Below are 24,393 nucleotides of genomic sequence, written 5' to 3'. Positions count from 1 at the left end.
TTTTCTAAGAGATGCTCCTATAATTTCCATGCAATATCGCCACAACTTTCTCATTGAGTTTCTTCAGGTTTATTTTCTCCAGGATGATTTGAGTTTTGCTTAGAGTTACTTAAAATTTTTCTCCAATAAGAAACTCCAAGAAACAAGTTTCTCCAAAAATGTATCCAAAAGTTTCTCCAAAAGGGCACAGGAGACGCTTTATGAATCTCGCCTGAGATTTTTTTCTTTAAGTTCGTTCAGAAGTTTCGCTTGGACAATTCAAATTGGATTCGTAAGTTTTGTTTCGAAAAATGTGTGAGTGTTATAATAGAAATATAAACAAACAGTGAAAATTAAACAATATTGGCAACCAAGTTGAGATTCGTTGAGAATTTTGTCAAAAACTTCGTGCTTTGTGTTTTTATGTTCTTCGGAAAGGCGAAATGTGAAATATTTGCTCAGTGTTGCATTGACTGCGCTTAAAAACTGCAACTAATTTTAAAATGATTCAAGATTGTATTTTAAACAAACTTTCATTTTTTATTTTGGAGTTGCGATTTCGAATCTTACCAGAACGGATTGTTCTTTTTGTTTATTTATCATTTAATTCGTGTTCAACGCTGTGAAAATTGATCAGAATTTTTTGTTTGTTTGATTCCTTAATAAATTTAACGATTTATTTCAAATAATCGTTTAAAATTTTTTATTCGTCCTAAAGTACTCCGCGGGTCGCATCTTGAGGCTTGGTGGGCAGCAGGATGAGCACCACAGTTCTAGATTGACAATAAAGTCTCAAATACAAATATTCACATTTTTCCTCAAAAGAGGACTCAATTTGCAACAACTTTGCCGAAGACAGTATTCTGTGTTATTGAATGTGTAAATTTATACAGCCTTTTGTATGTTGGGGTCTTATACGACCCCTCCGGCTCCAAAGGCTTAAAGCCTCCAATACGTTATGGAATTCAAGTCATGTATCTATATATCTATAGATCACTTTAAACTTAAACTTAAATACTCCAATACGTTATGAAGTTCAAGTCATATGCTCTGCAAGCAAAAGTAATCAATGCAATAAATTCATAGGACAATTATGTCATAATAAAAGTAGAACCGCAAGACATAAGCCGGCAGCTGTTTTCGTTTTTTTTTGGATATTCTAGTACCTATATCCAAACTATCCTGGAGTTAAGACTTACAAGGTCAAAAGGGTCTACCGCAGCCGCAATTCAATAAAACTTTGCGGCCTGCGGTCGTTTATATCCGGGTTGCATTGTAATTGCACGAGAAGTTCTTTTAACAATTTCCGGACATTGCAAGGTTTACACAATGCCCTGAAGTTTAGGGCTTTCAAGCTCTACAAAATCTACGATTATCACCGTTCAATCTGTGCTTGCGGTTTACGGTCATTGTTATTCATAGCAGTGCGCAATGCTACGATGAAATCTTTTGAGGTTGTACGACATTGTATGATATGCAAAATGTCTGGAGTTCAGGATTTTCGAGTTCTGCAGAATCTACCTCAATCGCCATTCAATATACGCTTGCAGTTGCACCCGAGCAGAAGGGAATAACAACAGCATAATAAAATGTGCTATTTTGTCAAAATAACTGAGTAATAAAATCAGTTATTTTCATGTGATTAACATAACAAATTGTGTTATAAACTTGGCTGTCATAAGCGGCAAAATAACAAAAATCATAACAAAAACATGTTCCTGGAAGACCAATTTAATAACATGTTTTGTTAGTTTCTATAACAACATAATAACAATGAATTTGGAAAATATTTCAATAACAAATGTTAATATTTTAAAGTTATTGATAACAATCCGAGGCCAAATTAAGTTATAATATAAAAAAGACACGGACAACTTCTTCAGCTTTCGGCTGTACAGACTGTTTTAAACTTAACATTAGACAACGGACAACGGAGCATGCACCAGTGGAAACGGGGAAGAAACTTTCTCATGAAAAGTTTCAACGCCCGAAGCGGGAATCGAACCCTCACCCCATAGCATGGTGCGATTATAAGCTTGGTGACCCTAACCGCACGGCTACGAGGCTCCACTAATAACAAAGTAAGTAATAATGCCAGGGTCTTGTACCATTAGGGCAGGTGAACCTAATTTGGACACTTGCTGCTTTATACCTAATTGGCACACGATGAGTTACGTAGATTATCTCACCCTTACAGAAATTTAAATCAATTGGTTTGAAATTGACTTAGTTACAGCATTAATTGATCAAATTAAGTAGGGAAGTGGAACCATCTCATCGGCAGGGGTCCTATTTTGGGCACTTTTCTGCTATAACTCAGCCAATTCTGAACACATTGACACAATTTTTGGAACGCAATGAGATGCGTATAGTATCTAGCCATGTACAAAATTTCTAGTCAATTGGTTTGGAATTGACTGAGTTATAGCGAAGATTGCCCAAAATACCGGCCGCTGCCCAAGTGGTTCGCTACCATACACCTGGCCAAATGGCACGAGACCATATATATATATATATATATATATATATATATATATATATATATATATATATATATAACTAAACAAACATATTATAATCCTTGCTAGTTATTATATAAAATCAATTTCAATCAATTCATCAATCAATAAAAATCAGTGTCAAAACATTTTATTGTCGTGCTACTTACTGTTTAATAGTTATTTATGTAACGAGTTGCAAAAAGTTGATTTTTTCAGCACGAGTCGTACATTTATCCAACGAGGCTTGCCGAGTTGGATAAATACGAAGAGTGCTGAAAAAATCGAGTTTTGCAACGAGTTCCATACAAAATTTTATGCAATGATTTTTTTCATAATGCAACTCATTTGAGTTGCATAATGTTCATAATGCAACTCAAATGAGTTGTATTATGAACATTATACAACTATTTTTCATTATGCAACTCATTTTAGTTGCATAATGAACCGGTACGGAAAAGTAGATCATTATGATACTGAAATGGGTAGTATTAAGTAGAAATTATGATACTGAACTGCATAAAAATTTTTGTACATTCTCTTTTGTTTTGTTTTTGTTCCATAACAAAACAAATTATTAAAATTTATTTTATGGGTGTATTTCAATAGCTTGATCATAACAAAATAAGATTGTCAATCAAAACATGTTATGAAAAAGTTATGTCTTGATAAGTTAATAATAACAAAACAAGTTATTAAAACAGAATATGTGATTTGATAGTTATTAGTTTGATATTCCCAGCCATATGGCCATATTGTTATCCATGGTACTCCGTAGTCCGTACGTTCTGCCATTAAAAGGGTTAATTAGGAAGTGAGTGAATTCACAATAATCGCCTTCGAATTCAGTTAGATAAACATCTATACGTCTCTGATGTGCAATGTGCATTAGTGTGGGTCATCGGAACCGTTTTCTCAGATCAAAGCTTTTTGGTTCCGTTTCGGGTCCTGAGTATCTGTGCAAAATTTGAGCACGATCGGTTGCGTCTACACTTTGCGCATTGCAATTGAAATTTGTATGGGATTTTGTATGGGAAAACATACTTTTTTGCATTTTTGTCATAAGTTGAAAAAGTTTGTCTGAAACTTTTTAACCGATACTGTAAAATGGTAGCCTAGAATGTTCTGAAAAACTTTGTTGAAGACCGCAAAGCGATCAATGCTTGTGAAAATAGTTATAACCAACGAACCGCATGCATGTGTTTATGTTTTAACATGTAAAGGAATAACAATAGCAACAAAATCATGCTGTTTCGCCAAGCAATGCCAACGCTATAACTTTTTTCATAAGCATCAGATCATTTCGTGGTCTTCGACAAAGTTTTTCAGGACACCCTAGGCTATGTTTTCACTTAATCGGTTACGTGGTTTTAGAAAAATTTGAGCTTGTTATGAGAGAAATGCAAAAAAGTTTGTTTTCCCATGTAAAATCACATACAAACTTCAAACGCGATGCGCAAAACGTAGACATTACCGATCGTGCCCAAATTTTGCACCGTCATTTGGATCCTGAAATGGGATCAAAAAAGCTTTGATCTGATGGGATACCATTGAATTTTTCATTTTTCCATATCCCTTTCGTGACGGAGCGCAAAAAACTGAAATTTTCATACAAATTGCCCAGATTTGGCTCTCCAGAACTCTCTGACTTGTTAACATATCAACACTTTTTCTTTGGCAATTGCGAGAACTACTCCTTAAGTTTCGATTCCTAACTTTGTCCAATTGGATAAATCAAAAATTGAAAATTTGCGACAGATAAAACTTTTTCATGTTTTGCAAATTTTTGCTCACTTAATGTTTAACCCGCAAACACCCGGGACGATCTACTTTTGGCAGAAATGCAATATCTTCTTTGTTTTAAAACATTTTACTCCGGATTTTTTTTTATAGTCAAGGGGAATAGTTGTGCTAAGAAACGCATGGTACCTCCCCCCTTTGCACCCTCCCCCCTTTTGTGGGGAGGCGAAAATACGTGGCTTTTTTTTGTATTTTTTATAAATTCTACATGTTTTTGCTCAAATTTCATCGTTTTGCTAATCATCAATAGTTTTCACTGGTCCTAGACATGCAAAGTATTACTACCCATCATAGTCAGTTGAAGTTTTGATTCCAGAGCTATTCTAAGGCCTCCAAAGTACTCTGAAGTTTGTGACACAAGTCTGACATTCTCAACCAAATTTTATACACGATGAATGATTACAGAACATTGTTTACGGTACTCAAAAAGCCTCAAAGCACCCCTAGAAAATTCATGGTACATGAATTGGGTGATCTAGGTCATCCAAACTACTCTGGAATTTATTTTCTTAAGATCTAAAACATCTACCATCGTTTGTGTTCACTCTGTTCAAGAAATTTAGTCACGTTGATGTCCATTACACCTCACAATGCTATGAGCAACTTGATATTGTGGTAGTTGGACATTCCGTGAAATACAAATGGCCTCCAATACACTTTGAAGTTTGGCTTACGATATCTACATACTGTCTCTTGCTTTAGTTGTGAAAATTTTTCGGGGAATGTAGTCTATAGTGTTGATGGAACCTCGGTGCACATCTATATTGCTTTTGGTACATTCATGGGATATTCCAGGCTTTCCAAACTATTCTGGAATTAGGAACGGCATTATTCTTTCACGATTGTGTCTGTTGCACCTCATTATATTACGAGTATCTGTATTTGTTGCAATTTGGGTGTCCACTGGCATACAAATGGACCCAATGTATTTTGAAGTATGGGTCGCAATATCTGTAAATCTTAGGATATTTCTATTGTAGCGAATGCTTGCGAAATATAATCTACGCTACTCTTAGAACCTCAGAGTGCAATTCTGATAACTTAGCAACATTCACTTGGTGATCTAGGTCATCCAAACTATTCTGGAATTAAGACCTTCAAGCTCTATAAGCTCTACTCTTGTATCTCTTTACTTTATTTTTCCACGATTACCTCTGTTGTATCTCATAATGTTTTGAGTATTTCTTTGTGTTGCTTGTGCATCCACTGACATACAAATGATCTTTTTATGGTATTTGAAAGTGTCGGAAATTGCCCAAGCATTACTCTAGGCGTTCTCGGAAATTCCTCAAAGAGTCCCTCAAAAATTCATCGTGATGTTCTCCGAGAACATCTACGAGTTCCTAGGGAATGCCTCAGGACTTCCCGTGAAATTCTTTAGGGGTTTTTTTCAGCAGTTACTCGAAAATTTATTCAGGAGCAATCCTGGAATTCCTTCAGGAGTTCATCAGGAATTCCTTCAAGAACTTTTCGAAAAATCCTGCAGGAGTTCCTCGGGAATTCCTCCATGGGCTCATCAAGGAGTTCAGTCAGGAATTTATCCAGAGCTCCTTCAGGAATTTATCTAAGATTTCCTCCAACAACTAATCCAGGAATTTCTTCAGGATTCAAGGGATTCTTCCAGAAATTCTTCCAGGGATTCCTCCAGAGTTTCCTCCAGGAATTCTTCTAGCCAAGACTCCAAAAATTTCTCCTGAGAATTTCTCCAGGTAATCTTCCCGGGTAATTTCTTCAGAAATTCCTTCAGGAGTACCTCCAGGAATTTCTTCATGAATAACTGCTAATTTATATATGAATTCATCAAGGGATTCCTTCAGAAATTCCTCCACGGTGTCCTCCAGAAATTCTTCCAGGAGTTCCTCCAGAAATACCTTCAGGAATTCCTCCACAAAATTATCCCATAAACCTCCAGCAATTCCAACAAGGGTTCTTTCCGGAATTCCTCACAGGGATTCCTCCTTAAATTATCTCAGGAATTCCATCAGTCATTCCTCCGGGGATTCCTTCAGGAATTCTTCCTGGATATACTCCAGGATATATTCCAAGAATTCTTCAAGCAAATATTCCAGGAGTTCTTTCAGGAATTACTCCAGGAATTTCTCCAGGAATGACTCTACGAATTCCTTCTGGAATTACTACAGGAAATCGTCTAGGAATTGTTCCGGGAAACACCCCAGGAATTCCTTCAAGAAATATTCTAGGAATTCTTCCAGGAATTTCACCAGAAATGCCTTCAATTCCAGTTCTTGCGGGAAATACCTCACATGAATTCGGAATTACTCGCATGAATTACTCCATAAATTCTTACAGGAAATAATTCATGAAATCCTCCAGAAATTAAAAATTGAACAAAATAAATTCTAAATTTCCTCGCAGTTCAAGGAAATCCTTGAGAAATTGCTCTAAGAATTTCCCTGGGAAACTCTTTAAAACTTCCTTCACAAATTACTACATGAATTCTTGCAGAAAGTACTTCAGGAATTCCTCCAGGGTATTCTCCAGAAATTTCTTCAAGAAATTCTTGAAGAAATTCTTGAAGAAATTCTTGAAGAAATTCTTGTAAGTATTCTTGTAGGAATTCTTGGAGGAATTCCTGAAAAAATCTTCAAGGAATCCCTGGGGAAATTCCTAGAGAGATTCTTGGAGGATTTCCTGAAGGAATTCTAGGGGGAATTCTCAGGGATACTCCAATAGGCATTTCTGGGGGAATTTCTGAAGGTATTTATTGAAAAACCCTGGAGGTTTTCCTAGAGAAATTTATAAAGGAATCCTTGGCCATTGCAGGACGGATTCCTGGAGGAATTTTGACATAAATATTGAAGCAGGTCTTGGAGAAATTCTTATTAGAGTTCTTCTTGAAACAATTCTGAAAGAATTCCTTGAAGGAATTCTCGGTGGAATCCCTGGAGTTGTCCCGGGAGTATTTTGTAGAGGAATTTCTGGAGGTTTTCAGAAGAATATAGGAGCTATTCATGAAGGAATTTCTGGAAGATTTTTTAATTTCTGAAATTTCTGGAGAATTTTCTAAAATTTCCAAAAGAATTTCTTGAAAAATCCCTGGAGGAATTTCTAGCGAAATTCCTGAAGGAATTATTGGCAGATATATTGGAGGGTTCTCTGGTAAAATTCTTGGGGAAGGTACAGTAGGAGTTTTTGGAATTCCTGGAGGGATTCTTGGAAAAATTCTAGACAGATGTCTTGGAGAAATTTCTGGATGAATTCTGGGTTAGTTGCTGGAGGAAATCTTGGAAGAACTTCTGAGGGAGCATGGAGGAATACCTGAATGAATTCCTGGATAAATCCATGGAGGAATCCATGCAGGAATCCTTGGGGGAATCACTAGAAGAACTTCTAGAGAAACCACTGGAGGAATCCCTGGAAAATTTCCAGGAGGAACTCTTGGGAAAACTTCCTTGATGAGTTTTTAGGGAACCCATGAAGAAAGCCTTGGGAGACTCCCGTGGAATCCTCGGGGAATTTCTGGCGGAATTCCCGAGGAACTTCTATAGGATTTTTCGAAAAGTTTTTGAAGTAATTCCTGAGGAACTCCTGAAGGAATTCCAGCATAGCTCCTGAATAAATTTTCGAAAAACTGCTGGGAAACTTCTGAAGAATTTCACGGGAAGTCCTGAGACATTCCCTAGGAACTCTGTAACATCTTAAGGGTTTGCGCATTCCTTTCACGCATTTAGAACACGAAAAATCACATTTCCTCACATTTATTTATCTTCTTTTTTTTCTTACATTCTTCATCTCTCTATGCTAACTTCCCTAATCGTATCTTCCCTAACGTTTCGTGCACCATCTTCTGCCTCCATGAAGCAACAGCGTACCCACCCCTGCCGACGTTCTTCTTTCTGCCGCCTCGGTGTCGCCGGAAGTGCCACGAGTCTTGTTACCGAACCCATCTATCTGCCGGGAATATGGTCTAGGGTAACGGTCGAATTTTGAACCCCCTAATCCGCACTAAACTCTGCATGCTGCAAGTGATTTGACTACATCCTCGACCACATATAGCTTGCTTCCCGAGCCGGCTACTACTGCCGACCCGTAGAAAAGTTCTCGAACCGGACCTCGCTTCGACCGACGAAGCGAGATCTTAAGAAAATAAATTCCAGAGTAGTTTGGATGACCTAGATCACCCAATTCATGTACCATGAATTTTCTAGGGGTGCTTTGAGGCTTTTTGAGTACCGTAGACAATGTTCTGTAATCATTCATCGTGTATAAAATTTGATTGAGAATGTCAGACTTGTGTCACAAACTTCAGAGTACTTTGGAGGCCTTAGAATAGCTCTGGAATCAAAACTTCAACTGACTATGATGGGTAGTAATACTTTGCATGTCTAGAACCAGTGAAAACTATTGATGATTAGCAAAACGATGAAATTTGAGCAAAAACATGTAGAATTTATAAAAAATACAAAAAAAAGCCACGTATTTTCGCCTCCCCACAAAAGGGGGGAGGGTGCAAAGGGGGGAGGTACCATGCGTTTCTTAGCACAACTATTCCCCTTGACTATAAAAAAAAATCCGGGGTAAAGTGTTTTAAAATAAAGAAGATATTGCATTTCTGCCAAAAGTAGATCGTCCCGGGTGTTTGCGGGTTAACTTGTTGTGGTAAATCTCATACACATTATAAACATTAGTTTGTTTGCACACATGCAAGTATAAGTAATGGCTCAATAATTAAAACAATTTACATCAAGTAAACCTAAGACTAAATAGTTGAAAAAAATACGCAAAACTGTTATTGTTTAACAGCACAATTGTGCTGGTTCGTCACGAAAGGGATATAAACGATGACCCACTCTAATGTGCATAAATATCAGAGCGGGAGAAGATTTATTTTTCGAAAATTTTCGTGAGCTTTGGGCACTGTCTATCCGATGACTTATTGGTATGGCAATTAGTGTGCCGTCGGATTCTCGACGGGTCGGTCCTCGTAACCAAAATTCTACATGGTTTATAAACAACCTTTCATAGTTACTTGTTTTATTGTTTTGAGCTTAATTTAAGTGACAAATTAAATTCAAGTTTGGTTATTTCGTATACATGCAAATTATTTTAGAACACTGATCTGGGCATGAAAAACTAATTAACAAAATGATCACGATTTTAATGTGCACGGTGCCATTACCTTTAATCATTTTAAACAAATTCATTCCCATAGCACATCTTAAGCAACCTTTATGGGCCTTATTGAGAAAACCAGCAATACTTAGCGGGTCTTTAAAGACCTTTACAGAATGTACTTTTTTGCAATTATAGCTAGACCTTCGCAGATTTACTAGAAATTTCGCGAATCTTCGTAGATGTTTGCAAATCTGAATTGATCTCACGTGCATTTGTAGCCCTTTATACCGCCATTCTACGCCCGATTGTCCCATGTTATATGGGATTCCCATATAAAGCCTGTATCCGCAATGATCGGGACACAGAAATGCAGCAGTAACTCTGCAACAGATACATTAAAAATGCTCAAATTTGGCCTAATAACATCTTAAGATGTGTGCATTTCATCTACAAAATTTCATGTGAATCGGTGTAGTACTTTTTGTTGTACCAATGAAAGAGTAGAATGTGTGCCACTGAATTTTGTACAGCCCCAGTTTTGCTTGTCAGCACTGTAACTTATGAATTTGGCAAAGGAAATGGCTGAAATTTTGAACACAAACTTCTCAATCTACGTTTGTTTTATAGGCAAAATTTCAAAAACATCGATGCACTATCAACAATTTTATAGTCGAAACATGTATTGGGACTGAACGTTATTTTAGCCCCTCAGACAGCAATTAGTCACCACCCTTTATTGTTTCGATTGTACTATTGAAAGTACTATACCAATAATCATCAAATTTTGCAGACATAATATACACATAATCAACTACCTTCTGTGAAAATTTCATGAAAAATGGCAGAGAAATTCAAAAGGTTTGAATAGGCAAACATCGTACATGAAAAACACGAAAATTTTTCACTAACACTCACCCCTATCAACACCAGTAGCTTTCAAACCAATCGATCAAAGTTGATGAAATTTTGCAAGAAAGTGTCTATAAGTATCATAACTGCGAATGAAATTTCATAATTATCATCACAGAACTTTAAACTGTAACGTAAAAGAACCATCTACTATGCGAATGAAAATTGGTCATGATTGTACAAAATGCTTAAAACCACGTCTGTTTGTTTTTCATCCACAGTTAAAAGTACTGTATCGATTTTTATGAAATTTGGCACAAATAATAAACATACACCAAAGAGTTCTCAGTCAATTACTTGGCTAATTTTATGGATTCATTACAGAGCTACAGCCTTACTTCTGTGTCCCGATTATTGCGGATACAGGCTTTAACATGAGACAATCGGGCGTAGAACGGCACCTAGAAGGATATCAAATGTCCTTTGGAGATCTTTGCAGACCTCCACATCTCTTCGTAGACCATTACGGACCTTTATAGACCACTACAAGCACGCGGTTACGCGTGTTGATTTATACGCGTATGTTCCAAGATTTTTTTGGAAGATCTGTAAAATTCATACAGCTCACTACAATACTTAATTCAGATGTTAGAAAGGCTATGGAACTTTAACGTAGTTTTGCTAGTAGATGTATTCGTCGTATTCCCTACATTTCATGGAGTTTTTTTTTGACAGCCTATAACATCCGTTGAATTCAAAATGAAATATCATTATCTTGTAAAAATATTTACAGTGCATATTTTAACGCAAAAAATAATATAAACTAGCTGTACCCGGCAAACTTTGTCTTCCCTACTGCATTTTTTGACGTTTCAAGTTTCTAGTCAAGACCAAGTCCCCGATCAAAATGTATGGAATATCGATTTTCAAAAACTCTTAATTTTTCCATCTTTTTTGCCTCATAAACCTTCCTTGGGGGAGAACAAAACTAAGACGACCAAAATCGAACCTTCCGTTCGCAAGTTATACGCGGTCCCACGTATACCACTGCATTTTTATATATATATATAGATAGAAGATAGACAACAGGATTTCACTTGTATAGCAAAACAACTTTTTATAGATAAAACAGGCCTGAATTCCAAGCAGTTTGGAGACCTTAGAAATGTTCATGACCTGTGAAACAAGTATTTCCATAGTGGAATAAAATTCATGATTTCATTGCGTCCGGTGTTTCTGTCTCACCGGACACGGCTAAAAGTTTTAATGTGTTGTTCTCTTAATCGGTTTTTAGTTTCAGAAAACTCATCCCATTGCCAATTCCCAGACGTGGCATCTGACCCAGTTCAGCCCAGAGAATCGATTCGATATTCGAACATCATATTCCATTCATGTGAAATTTAATCATAAGTACAAAACGATTACAGCACACATTCTACTCACCAGGGTTTCCAGTTTTCCGGCAGCGGATGCAGCAATCCCTGTCGAGCGAGATAGATCAGATTGGTTTCCTTCTCCGGATCGATGCCAATCTTGACGGCATACTCGAGTATTTCTACAGTTCCGCACAGGCAGAATGGTGAAAAATCGAAAAGACAAAAATCAAGACAATGAACGTTGAGAATTTCCATTATGACTATGGAAAGAGAAGTCTATGCCGCAGGACATAACGCACAAGAAAAGACGGGAAAAATCTCAGCATCAGCAAGCAACAGAGCACAGGAAAAAAAAAGGCGAACAGAAAAGGCAAAGCTATACAAAAGAGACATCCTTATGTCATTGATTTTTCCGCAGCGTTTCGTTTCTTGACTCGACTGGGTGGCCGTACCTTCCTTCGACGGTTCATAGGTTGAGAAGAAAATTTCCTCCGGGTTGCCACCGTCGTACGTAGGATATGACGACATGATCCACTGGCCGCGGCTCGTCGGACGCCTTTCAGCCCGATTCAACGGAGTTTAATCACTAGAAATTCGACTGCCGATTTACGGGTCAATTTTCCCGATTCACACTTCACTGCACTCCATATCGAACTTCGCTTCTTTTTCAACACCAAATAGGGCCACGGCCCTTTTCCAATATCTGGCTTTCTAAACTTCTCCCAACTCGATACTAATTCAGTACACTATACAAACTTTAACGAAAAGCCCACAAATCTTTCGAATTTTCACTTTTTCACACCGACATTTCCCTAAAAGTAGACTATAGGTACACCAAAGATACACCGTGCGTGAGGCAAAAGCGTGTCCTATCCGGACAAGTGCTGAGGAATTTATGAAAAGCTGCGGAAGAAAACACCAGAGCAAAGTTACACAGAGGCACACTCGTCAGGACAAATTTGCATTAGTACAGAAGTGGTTGTGGCTAAGCGATTGTGCGCATGTGCCGGAAACATATGGGACACCGACCGGCTGAATGGGTGATGGTTCTCGGGAATTGAAGAGCTTTCGATTTGTGGAAAATGTTAAGTCGTGGTACATTTCAGCAAATGCAAATTTAGCGTGCCAAACATGGACACACGGACAAATGACAAACGTCTTGGGTCCCAGTTCAACATTTCACCTGAACCTCAGATGCACAAATTTGAAGAAGAAAACTTCTAACGACAGTTCCATTTTTATTTTGCTCTTGCACACTTATAAAAAGCCTAAAATAAGAAGATCCCAAGGAAGACCCGGTACGCTGGTATAGTTTATTATGAAATTCGTCGCTTGAAATCATGAGTTGGTGCAGAAGTCGGTCATTATGGCGGCCATCTTGGGATTCTAACGAGCTTGTCCTTTATAGAAAACAAGATGTAGTGTCTACTCTTCTATATGTCTCTGGAGCTTATGATTTGTAGTATGAGGAAGTGTACAATGTTGAGTACCTACATTAATAACTAAGCTACTCCCAATCTTAAGTAGGCCATGACTTAGGAAGGAATTTGACAGTTGACTTAAGCCGGTCATTCCCTAATAAACGATCAAAGAGATAACATGTATTTTACTAAGGTATCAGAAGTGGGATACAACACCATGTTCCTGTGGAGTCACTCGCTGTTGAGAACTCAGTAAAAAGATGGGAAAAATACCGAGCTGATCTTAGTGTGTAGGCTACAGCACTAGGCTTTGCGACTCAGAATCACAGAAACGACTGGTACGACGGCGAATGTGAACAGTTGAAAAACGAGAAGAATGCTACACCGTACGAGAGCGAATGAGGCACGTTACAGACAGGCGCGGAATAGGCAGAACTCAGTCTTCCGGATGAAAAAGCGCTAGCAAGAAGAACGAGATCGCGAAGTGATGAAAGAGCTGTACCGCGCTAAGGACACACGAAAGTTCTTCATGAAGCTGAATCGCTCGCGCAGAGGCTTTGTGTCACAAGCCGACATGTGCCGAGATAATCACGGGAATATTCTCACGAGCGAGCGTGAGGTGGCGGCAGCATTACGATGAGCACCTCAATGGTGACGTTGCAAGTACCGAAGGTGGCGTGGTAGAAGTATGTGCACAGGACGAAAAACTTCCGGCCCCTGACCTCCAAGAGATTGAGGAGGATGTTGGCCGGTTGAAAAACAACAAAGCCGCTGGAGCAGATCTATTACCAAGCGAGCTTCTAAAATACGATGGAGAAGCACTGGTGAGAGCACTGCACTGGGTCATTACCAAGATTTGGGAGGAGGAAGTATTAACGGAGGAATGGATGGAAGGTATCGTGTGTTCCATCTACAAAAAGGGCGACAAGTTGGATTGCGGGAACTACCGTGCAACCACACTACTGAGCACTGCCTACAAGATACTCTCTCAAATTTTATGCCGCCGTCTATCACCGATTGCAAGAGAGTTCGTGGGGCAATATCAGGCTGGATTTATGGGTGAACGCGCTACAACGGACCAGATGTTCGCCATCCGCCAGGTGTTTCAGAAATGCCGCGAATACAACGTGTCCACACATAACTTGTTCATCGATTTCAAATCGGCATATGATGCAATCGATCGAGAACAGCTATGGCAGATTATGCACGAATACGGATTCCCGGATAAACTGATACGATTGATCATGGCGACGATGAATCGAGTGATGTGCGTAGTCGTAATCGTAGTCGAGTCCCGTCGAATCTCGCAGAGGGTTACGGCAAGGTGATGGTCTTTCGTGCTTGCTGTTCAACATTGCTTTAGAGGGTGTAATAAGGAGAGCAAGGATAAACACGAGTGGGACGATTTTCACGGAATCCGTTCAGCTGCTTGGTTTCGCTGATGATATTGATATTATTGGTCGTAAATTTGAGACGATGGCGGAAACGTACAGCCGACTAAAGAGTTAAGCCAGGCTAATCAGATTAGTCATTAATGTGTCGAAGACAAAGAACATGATGGCAAAGGGCTCCAGGGAGGAATCACCGCGCCCGCCACCCCGAATTTATATCGACGGTGATGAAATCGAGGCGGTTCAAGAACTCGTGTACTTGGGCTCACTGGTGACCGCCGAAAACAACACCAGCAGAGAAATTCAGAGGCACATTGTGGCAGGAAATCGTGCTTACTTTGGACTCCGCAGAACTCTACGATTGAATAAAGTTCGCCGTAACACGAAGTTAACCATTTACAAAACGCTGATTAGACCGGTCGTCCTCTATGGGCACGCAACATGAACCCTACGTGCAGAGGACCAACACGCCCTTGGAGCTTTCGAACGGAAAGTGTTGTGTACCATCTACGGCGGAGTGCAGATGGAAGACGGGAGTTGGAGAAGGCGAATGAACCACGAGCTGCATCAGCTGCTAAGAGAACCAACCATCGTCCATACCGCGAAAATCGGGAGGCTACGGTGGGCGGGTCACTTCATCAGGATGTCGGATAGCAACCCGACTAAAATGGTTCTCGAGAGTCATCCGACCGGTACAAGACGACGTGGAGCGCAGCGACCTAGGTGGGTCGACCAAGTGGAGGACGATCTGCGGACCCTACGAGGAGTGCGGAACTGGAGACAAACAACCGGACCGAGTGGAATGGAGACGGCTACTATGTACAGCAGAGGCCACCCCGGCCCTAGCCTGATCGGTAAGGTAAGTAAGTATTCTCAATATTATTTCACGGTCTTATAAGACACCTACCAATAAAACATTTTCATTCTCAAAGGCGAACGGCCAACATTCACACGACTTCTCTATGAAAGCTCTTCCCGGAAAGTTCATCAGTTCACCCACCCCGTTCCAAACAAATCAAAAAGCACAGAATATCTCCCGCACTCTCCCGCAAAGACATCCAAAAGCTCACTTGAGAGATAAAACTGAGCGAGCTTACACATCACACACTCACGCGTTCACTTAGCTTCGCTGAGTTCCGTTGCCATACCACCCACTTCGGGAAAACTTTAAGGACTCCGTTCCCGAAGGGAAACTATTCGTTCACTTTACCCGCCTGACACTTCACTAGAATTCACATTCTTCATCGAAACTGCTGAAAACACCTCACAACGTAATCACTTATCTATTCCAAAGTTTGATTTGCGCTTATTTTTCGAGGAAAATCGTATCGAGTACCGCCCACCGAAACGAGCTCACTTTCCCACCCGTCGAAGTTTTCCGCACAACGCAAAACACACAAAGGAAGTGCGGTGCGAGAGAACGACGCCCAGCTCGGGGGTGTGGAGCGGAGCACTCACACGTTTCTGTCAGAAAACGATAATCTGATTCTACACAGAACTCAACACTATCGTTGATTGACCGACACACGACCAATCAATTTTTATTTCCATTGATTATACTAAAATTTAGCGCGGAGCTCTTTTGAATGAAATTTCCCTTTCATTTGAGGTAAGTCTTTGTGGAAAGCTAATGCCTTGGACAGACTGGTGGTATACGTACCATGGTACAATTATCTTGAAATGAGTTCTATACTGATTATTGTCTTCAGTCAAGACAGCCTTGTAATAATTTTCTTGACAACTTGTACCATGGTACGAATACCACCAGTCTGTCCCTGATATAAAGTGTAATCATGAATTCGTATGCGCCTAGCATCCACATTCTTGCCAATGTGATATAATGAAGGTGTGGAGGAACTCATCGTTTGAATGTGTTAGTGAGGAATAAAAATAAACAACTTTTGAGGGGAGGGGAGGTGACGTCATACAAGTTCATAAATAATGTACGTTTGGCACGCGTGCCTATTCTATCTTGCCGATTTATGCGATACGAAACAATCAGCTGAAACAAAACTAGTTGAAAACTCCCGCAGGTTTCCAATGGGCAAATCCTCTCAATAAAAACATAAATCTGGAGCAGCTTGAGTGTAAAACTTTGGAAAAAAGTTAATATTCCTTTACTCCTTGTCCCAACCTATCGAATGGCGGCCAACGGGTAACGAAGTGTCGCAGAACAATCGTCGTTTATAGGACACTAACTACCATAATTTCCCTTGGTTAATTGCAGTATTCCCCTTGATTAAACTGTTCGTCAAACTTTAACACAATGCACCATCTGCATTTGGTCCTAAAATAGAAAGAAATGTTGAAAATTTTGCAAATCCTGCAATTTTTCCAAACGCTGCCAACTTACCTTTGTTTTGTGTTTGAATGGAATAACAAAATGCAGATCACCCTTAGTAACAGTAGAAGTAGGGGAAGCGGACCAGCTGAAAATTTAGACGGGCTTCACAACACAACAACAACTGACTGTATGACGTCAGTCGTCGTTAAGTTGCTGAAGGTTGCTATGTTAAATAAAAAACAGCGCACTAACACCTGCAAAGATCTGTGTATTACACAAAACGATCTCTACACCTTACTTAGATCACATTGCATTCTTGCTTCTCTGCGAACATCGCATCGTTGTGTAGCGTTATATTAAGGTAGATTATTTGCCTCTCGCAAGCGAAATGCACGTGCAAGGCTTGAAGTGCTGCCGGTTTCACTTCATTCAAGATAAGTTCTAGCCAGGGGTGTAAGTTGACTGTCAACTGGGAACAAATTTCGCCTACCATCATGTCTTAGAACCAGTAAAAAGACGTAACTACCAAACAAGAAAAGTTCAATTTTAGATTGCGAAACTGAATTTAACACCGTTTTATCATGTTAAAAGCAAGCCAGTATGTGATTTAAACATAAAGGATGTTATGTTCAGCATTGTAGATTGAAAAATTTCATTCCGAAAAAATCAGTGTTCTGTTTTCACCATTATGAAATATTAGCTACTCTCGTTTGTTTTTGTTGTTGTTTTGTTTGAAGTGCAAAAATCGGCTACACGCAGAACTCGATGTACACAGCGCAACGAGTAACTTTCACGCAGCGACCGAAAAGACAAAAGAATTTTCACGCAGATTTGTGTAACACCGGAGCAACACAAAAAATGTGCTGATCCGGTGTTACACAAATCTGCGTGAAAATTCTTTTGTCTTTTTGCTCGCTGCGTGAAAGTTACTCGTGCGCTGTGTTGTTTCATTTAATGGTGTATAAATTGAAAACTCCCTGGGCGATTATTTTTCTCAAATGAGAGGATAATTTAACACTATGACTCAAGTAATTTCGATAATTACTGAAAACACTGAACATACGCATCAACATCTAGAGAAAAACACTGATGTTTGTGCTATTGTTGATGTTTATAAAACCATTAAACAAAAGATGTTTACAAATTAGAACCAACAGTAGATGGCGCGCAGGTGGGCATTTTTGGGTGGGCGTAGAGGGCAGGACCTTACACCCCTGGTTCTAGCTAGTTCCCACTTCGTATGTGGGTGTGCAAACAAAGCAAAACAATATCGATTTGTCTACTACAACCCTCTCTTCAGAGGAAACAAACCATCATCCTTTACCAGAAAATCAAAAGCAGTTTTTCCGCTGAAACCACAACTAATGACGCTTATAAAAAATCGATCATGTTACTTTCGCCCTTATTTAAACTCAATCTAGAATTTTACTTTTCCTGGTCGAACTGGCAACACTATTCCATCACCCAGCAGCACTCTCCTCTCTCGTGAGCGCACGGCGTCGTGTGTGGAACGCCGGGCGGAAGCGAGGTTTGTTTTTGTTTTCAAACATTTCGACTGTTGTTCGGGCTGTTCGCGCTATCGTCATGGAAATGTTATCCTGATCGCTGTTTGTGAACAGATTCATCGAACAAACCTGTGAAAAACGGTGAAAATCAAGCAACGAAAAAAAAACAAGAAAATGTCCTACGTCGAGTGGCTAGCGAAAATCCGTAGCGCCGACAAGTCTTCGGCCATCCAGGGCACGGTTCGCAAAGTGCACTACACCTTCCAGGATGGAACCGAGATGGCCGAAGAATACAGCACCGAAACGGGATGCGTCCTGAGGCGGGCCTGGAAGGTCCGAAGCGATCTGCTGCGGAAAGATGACTGGGAGATCGAGCTGGGAGAACCGATTCCGAAGGCGCTCAAGAACGGCGACGAATTCGCACTGCAGGAAGCGGCGACGGAACCGCTTCTGTCCAAGCGGGTCACGCGCAATTGCATCGAGTGGCGCATCCGGAACCTGCCGTACCCGTTGTCCACCTATACGATTACGTGTGAGGGCGATGCTCGGACCATCACCGTGCGGACGTCGAACAAGAAATACTTCAAGAAGATTGTGGTTCCGGAGTTTCAGCGGTGCAATTTCCCGCCCAAGGTGGAGGACCTGATGGTGAAGCACCAGTACAATACGTTGATCATATCGGTAAGACCAAAATTTTGACTTGTACATCTTTACATTGGATATTAAATCAAAATGAATTCCTTTTTCAGTATAAAAAGCCGCCGATTCTGGTGGAGATGGAAAAGGCCACATTGACTGAATTGCAGAGCGTGGAAACCGTTGAGTATGACAACATTCAGTGTGGAGATTTGTTGAAAGGACTTATTGGTGGTTAGTAAAGGAACATTTAATAATAATTATATCACGGACCTTATATTTGTGCTGACAAAATCTATCCGAATCTCTGAGCTCCTGTGTAGCCATGATTTATGTATGCCTAGGAGTGCCAACTCCCTGAGCAAAGAGCATTTTTGGGGAAATGCTACGGTCGATTGAAAAAAAAAAAACGTTTTCCCATAGTAATTTCCGTATAAAATTTGAAGAGCTTGTGCAGTTTAATTTTTCAAGAAGAGGTACAGGGAATCTGGTTTAATAAGCGTTGTGGAGTTTTCAAATGAGGATAAAAAAAAATTGCGGTAAGTTTGACTATTACCAAGTTATAGCCAGTTTAAGGCAAGCATAGTAAAAAAACATGAAAAGTTTAGGTAAAAGGAAAATCGTGTTAAGTACTGTGCCTGAATTCCACTAAGAATTTGCATCCTTTGACAGATACGAATTTGGATCTCAACTGTAAGGTCGTCTTCAGTGTCTTGTACTTGATTCGAGTCAAGTACAAGATACTTATGGTATCCATCACGTCGTTTACCAACAAAAATATGTTTAGATCATGGTTTGCAAATTTTAACTAGATTTTAAAAGACACTACACCGTCTTCAGCCAGAGGCTGCACAGACTGAACATTACACTAACACGAGACAACGGACAACATAACACCCAGTGGCCCAATGGAGAATTTTCCGTTTGACGAAAAGTTTTCCCCGACTGGAGCGGGAATCGAACCCGCACTGCGAGGCTTACGAAACGCCTAGACGACTGACGCCGCTAACCGCACAACCACGAAGCCCACGAAAACGGATTAAAAGGATTTAAATATTACTTTAAAATAAATTTATAAAATTTTTATAAGTGTTCGATCCTAGCAATCGCAGCAATCATTGACTGCGGTGCATGAGAAAAATTGATTCATTCGAAGTGTGACTGTCAGCTAGAATAAACGTATTATAATTAGCACTACTTTTTCAAAGTTTTATTTCTGGAAGTTTCCGGAAGTAACTGGAAGAAACACTTCAGCTGGCGACGAGGAAAGTTCTGGATTTTCAAGAGCTCCAGAATTGAACCCGGAAGAAGGATGGCAACGAACGAAGAACTCCAAGCAGCGATTCTGCAGATGACCCGGCTACTCCAGCGGTTGGCCGTTCCTCAAGCAACCAACCCCGAGCAGGTACTGGAGTCACTGTCGACCAACATCAGCGAGTTCAGTTTCGATCCGGAAAACGGCACTACTTTTGAAAAATGGTTTGCCCGTTACGCGGATCTGTTCGAGAGCGACGCGCGAAGTCTGGACGATGCAGCCAAAGTTCGGCTTCTGCTCCGGAAGTTGGACACGGCCTCCCACAGTCGCTACGTCAACTATATCCTTCCGAAGCTACCGAGGGACGTTTCGTTCGCCGACACCGTCAAGACGTTGACGAAAATCTTCGGTAAGCAAACCTCCGTCTTCAACAAGCGATACCAGTGCTTGCAGCTGGTCAAATCCGAGACGGACGACATCATCAGCTATGGTGGTAAAGTCAACAGGGCGTGTGAAGAGTTCGAGTTTCAAGACCTGAAGATCGACCAATTCAAGTGCTTGATTTTCGTGTGCGGACTCAAGGCACCACGCTACGCGGACATCCGAGCAAGGCTACTTTCCCGCATCGAAGGTGAAACGGCAGAAGCGCCAGTGACGATCCAGACTCTGATCGATGAGTTCCAGCGGCTCGTCAACCTCAAGTCGGACACCACGATGATCGAACATCCATCAAGTTCGAAGCAATCGGTCCACAGCGTTTCGGACGGAGAAGAAACCTGGAAATCGTCCACCGAGAACGGAAAGCAAGTCAAGCCCTCGTACTCTTTGTTGGCAGTGTGGTCAAATGCACTACGTGCGTGACTGCTCATTCTCGGACCACCTGTGCAAGGTATGTAATCGCGTCGGCCACAAGGAAGGCTACTGTGGCTGCGTGAAAAAGTCTTTAAGCGACTCTTCAACTCCACCCCATGAGAAGAAGCAGTACCAGAAGAAGAAGAAGCCCGGTTCCAGATCTCAAGCCAAAGGAATTTTCGTGAATCACATCGCAAACACCACCCGGCGGCGCAAGTACGTGACCATCACCATCAACAACGTCACTATTCCGCTACAGCTGGATTCCGCAAGCGATATCACCGTCATTTCCAAGGCAACGTGGCAACATCTGGGACGACCGAAGCTGACTCCGTCATCGATTGAAGCATCCAACGCATCCGGTGGACAACTCGCTCTCATCGGCGAATTCAATTGTGAAGTCACCCTCAACGGCATGGTCAAGCGTGGCCAGTGTTTCGTGACGTCATCACCGGACCTCAACGTTCTGGGCATCGATTGGATCGAGACATTCAACCTGTGGTCAGTTCCTTTCGACTCGCTCTGCGGTCAAGTTGCAGCAGCGCCCGGACCATGTTTCGACGAAGTCACAGCTCAGCTTCAAGCCGACCATCAGGCGGTTTTCGACAGCTCGTTGGGCCACTGCAAGAAAACAAAGGTAAAGTTATTTCTAAAGCCTAATGCCAAACCCGTTTTCTGTTCGAAGCGACCGGTCCCGTTCAACACGGTTCCACTGGTGGATGCAGAGCTAACCCGTCTGCAAACTTTGGGAATCATCACGCCGATCGATTTCTCGGAGTGGGCCGCACCGATCGTGGCAGTACGGAAGCCGAACGGTAAAGTTCGCATCTGTGCGGACTATTCCACGGGACTCAACGAAGCGCTGGAGAGCAACCACTATCCTCTGCCCACCCCGGAGGAAATCTTTGCCCAACTCAACGGCAGTGTGGTGTTCAGCGTCATCGACCTCTCCGACGCGTATCTCCAGGTGGAAGTCGACGAAGAATCGAGGAAACTTCTCACCATCAATACGCACCGAGGTCTGTTCCAGTTCAACCGCCTAGCTCCTGGTGTGAAGTCAGCACCTGGAGCGTTTCAACGACTGGTCGACGGCATGATCGCTGACATCCCTGGTGTTCGAACGTTTCTCGATGATGCCATCATATTCGGACCAACTTGGGAAGCACACAAGGCGTCTCTGGACATGCTACTGCAACGTCTGGAGGAATATGGATTCCACGTCAAGCTGGAGAAATGCCGGTTTTTCCAAACCGAACTAGGCTACTTGGGGCACATCGTGGACTGCAACGGCATTCGCCCGGATCCGGAGAAGCTCCAAGCCATCGCCTCCATTCCGGCACCAACCAACGTTTCCGAACTGCGATCATTCCTGAGAGCCGTTAACTTCTACGGCCGATTTGTTCGCAACATGCATGAGATTCGTCATCCTCTCGACAAGCTTCTCAAGAAGGATGCGAAGTGGCAGTGGAATTCCGATTGCCAACGGTCTTTCGAGCGATTCAAGCAGATTTTGCAGTCCGATATGCTGCTGACGCATTATGATCCGAAGCTCCCAATCATCGTAGCAGCGGACGCTTCAAGCACGGGCATCGGCGCAGTAATCTTTCACGAATTCCCCAACGGACATCTGAAGGCAATCCAGCACGCATCAAGATCCCTCACTCCGGCGGAACAAGGTTACGGGCAGCCGGAAAAAGAAGCTCTGGCACTCACTTACGGCGTAACGAAGTTCCACAAGTACCTCCTAGGACGCCGATTCACTCTTCTGACGGACCACAAGCCACTGTTATCCATCTTTGGTTTGAAGAAGGGTATACCATTGCACACCGCAAATCGCCTTCAACGGTGGGCGTTAATGCTCCTCAACTACGATTTCGACATCCGCCACGTGTCCACCAACGACTTCGGGTGTGCCGACATGCTGTCCAGGTTGATCGACCGTTCCAAGCAACCCGAGGAGGACTACGTCGTAGCAGCGATTTCCCTGGAAGAAGATTTGGTAAGCATTATCCACGACACTATCGACCAGGTACCAGTCTCTTTCAAAGCCATTCAGGAAGAGACGAAGGCAGATGAAGCTCTACAAACGGTGTTGAAGTTCATCCGTGACGGTTGGCCAAACGATGCACGGTCAATCACAAACCCCGATGTTCGTCCGTACTTCAACAGGCGGGAATCCCTCACCCACGTCGACGGGTGTATATTGTTCCACGACAGGGTTGTTGTTCCAAACAAATTCCGAAGGCAAGTTCTGAAGCAATTTCATCGTGGACATCCCGGCATGGTACGCATGAAGTCGATTGCCCGCAGTTTCGTCTACTGGCCGGGGATCGGCAACGACATCGAGGATTACGTTCGGCGGTGCACTCCATGCTGCACTGCTGGAAAGGCACCAATCAAAACAACGCTTGAATCATGGCCCATTCCAGACAAGCCGTGGTCCCGCATCCATGTGGATTACGCCGGACCTGTGGATGGTGTATTTTTCCTGGTGGTGGTGGATTCGTACACCAAATGGCCTGAAGTGTACGCAACGAAAACCACTACGACGAAGACAACAACGAAGCTACTCTCTCAATCGTTCGCAACGTTCGGAGTACCGGAAACCATAGTATCCGACAATGGTACTCAGTTCACCAGTCACGAATTCAAGACGTTCTGTGAACAGCATGGCATCCGCCACGTCCGCACTGCACCATTCCATCCACAATCCAATGGGCTAGCAGAAAGGTTCGTGGACACGCTGAAGCGGACTCTTCGGAAAATTCGATCGGGAGGAAACACACTGCAGGAAGCGCTGCAGACATTTTTGCAAGTTTACCGGTCAACTCCAACGGCCGACCTCGGTGAAAAGTCTCCTGCAGAGGTGATGTTCGGACGACCGATTCGTACAGTTTCGACGTTGTTACTACCGCCCAAGCATTCCGCACCAGAACTACAACCGAAGGCCAGGAAGCAGAACGAGCGTTTCAACAAGAAGCACGGAGCAGTTTCGAGGAAGTTTGCTCCCGGCGATCCCGTATATGCTCAAGTCCATCAAGCGAATTCCTGGCAGTGGCAAGCCGCCACGGTCATCGAGCGTATCGGCAGTGTAACATACAACGTTTTCCTGGAGGATCGTCAGAGGCTCATCCGCTCGCACACAAACCAGCTCAAGCACCGTGCGGTTGACTCTGCTCCAGATCCTGTTCCGAGTCAAAGTTCAAGCCCACTATCGATATTCTTCGACGGCTTTGGATTAGATGTGGCGTCTCAAGCAGTTCCGAATCCGGCACCCGCCGAACTGGATCAGCGCAACCTGGAAATAGGAACAGACGAGTCAGAATATTTTTCCGAAGATGACGATGAAGAACCGCCTCAACCAGATCCAGTACCAATCCCGGTTCCGGCAAGGGAGCGGCGGCAGACCCGTTTACCAGCAAGATTCGAGCCCTACTGGATGACTTAAGGGGGGAGATGTTCGATCCTAGC

At 42.1% G+C, this 24,393-nt stretch overlaps 4 protein-coding genes across 4 annotated transcripts in view; 3 read left to right on the top strand and 1 right to left on the bottom strand.

Moving 5' to 3' along the window:
* LOC109623307 (centrosomal protein of 164 kDa) overlaps positions 1-12,498 on the bottom strand; it is a 40,287-nt gene extending 27,789 nt beyond the window's left edge. The window contains exons 1-2 of the mRNA XM_062842786.1: positions 12,031-12,498; positions 11,646-11,757 (exon numbers count right to left, since the gene is read on the bottom strand). Coding sequence (XP_062698770.1) covers positions 11,646-11,757; positions 12,031-12,106 — 188 coding nt within the window. The 5' untranslated portion in view covers positions 12,107-12,498. The remainder of the gene's footprint in view (positions 1-11,645; positions 11,758-12,030) is intronic.
* Positions 12,499-18,133: 5,635 nt separating this feature from the next.
* On the top strand, positions 18,134-19,080 carry LOC109401195 (protein DPCD). The gene is made up of 2 exons (XM_019673670.4): positions 18,134-18,860; positions 18,929-19,080. The coding sequence occupies exons 1-2, from the start codon at positions 18,354-18,356 to the stop codon at positions 19,052-19,054; spliced, it is 633 nt and encodes a 210-aa protein (XP_019529215.3). The 5' UTR covers positions 18,134-18,353; the 3' UTR covers positions 19,055-19,080.
* A 1,047-nt stretch (positions 19,081-20,127) lies between these two features.
* On the top strand, positions 20,128-22,727 carry LOC134289460 (uncharacterized protein K02A2.6-like). Its single transcript, XM_062855303.1, has 3 exons — positions 20,128-20,701; positions 20,826-22,659; positions 22,703-22,727. The coding sequence occupies exons 1-3, from the start codon at positions 20,128-20,130 to the stop codon at positions 22,725-22,727; spliced, it is 2,433 nt and encodes an 810-aa protein (XP_062711287.1).
* Positions 22,632-24,393, top strand: LOC115255318 (uncharacterized protein K02A2.6-like). Its single transcript, XM_029853324.2, has one exon. The coding sequence runs from the start codon at positions 22,778-22,780 to the stop codon at positions 24,368-24,370; it is 1,593 nt and encodes a 530-aa protein (XP_029709184.2). The 5' UTR covers positions 22,632-22,777; the 3' UTR covers positions 24,371-24,393.

The sequence above is a fragment of the Aedes albopictus genome, chromosome 3, assembly GCF_035046485.1.
Source record: "Aedes albopictus strain Foshan chromosome 3, AalbF5, whole genome shotgun sequence".
Classification (NCBI taxonomy): Eukaryota; Metazoa; Arthropoda; class Insecta; order Diptera; family Culicidae; genus Aedes; species Aedes albopictus.
The sequence above is the reverse complement of the archived record's forward strand: the minus strand, read 5'-3'. Positions and strand labels throughout refer to the sequence as shown.

Coding starts and splice junctions, on each gene's coding strand:
- LOC109401195 (XM_019673670.4), top strand. CDS start 18,354: ATGTCCTACGTCGAGTGGCTAGCGAAAATCCGTAGCGCCGACAAGTCT. Junction 18,861..18,928: donor ACAATACGTTGATCATATCG/GTAAGACCAAAA, acceptor TTCCTTTTTCAG/TATAAAAAGCCGCCGATTCT.
- LOC134289460 (XM_062855303.1), top strand. CDS start 20,128: ATGGCAACGAACGAAGAACTCCAAGCAGCGATTCTGCAGATGACCCGG. Junction 20,702..20,825: donor GCTACTTTCCCGCATCGAAG/GTGAAACGGCAG, acceptor ATCGGTCCACAG/CGTTTCGGACGGAGAAGAAA. Junction 22,660..22,702: donor GGCGTAACGAAGTTCCACAA/GTACCTCCTAGG, acceptor ACGGACCACAAG/CCACTGTTATCCATCTTTGG.
- LOC115255318 (XM_029853324.2), top strand. CDS start 22,778: ATGCTCCTCAACTACGATTTCGACATCCGCCACGTGTCCACCAACGAC.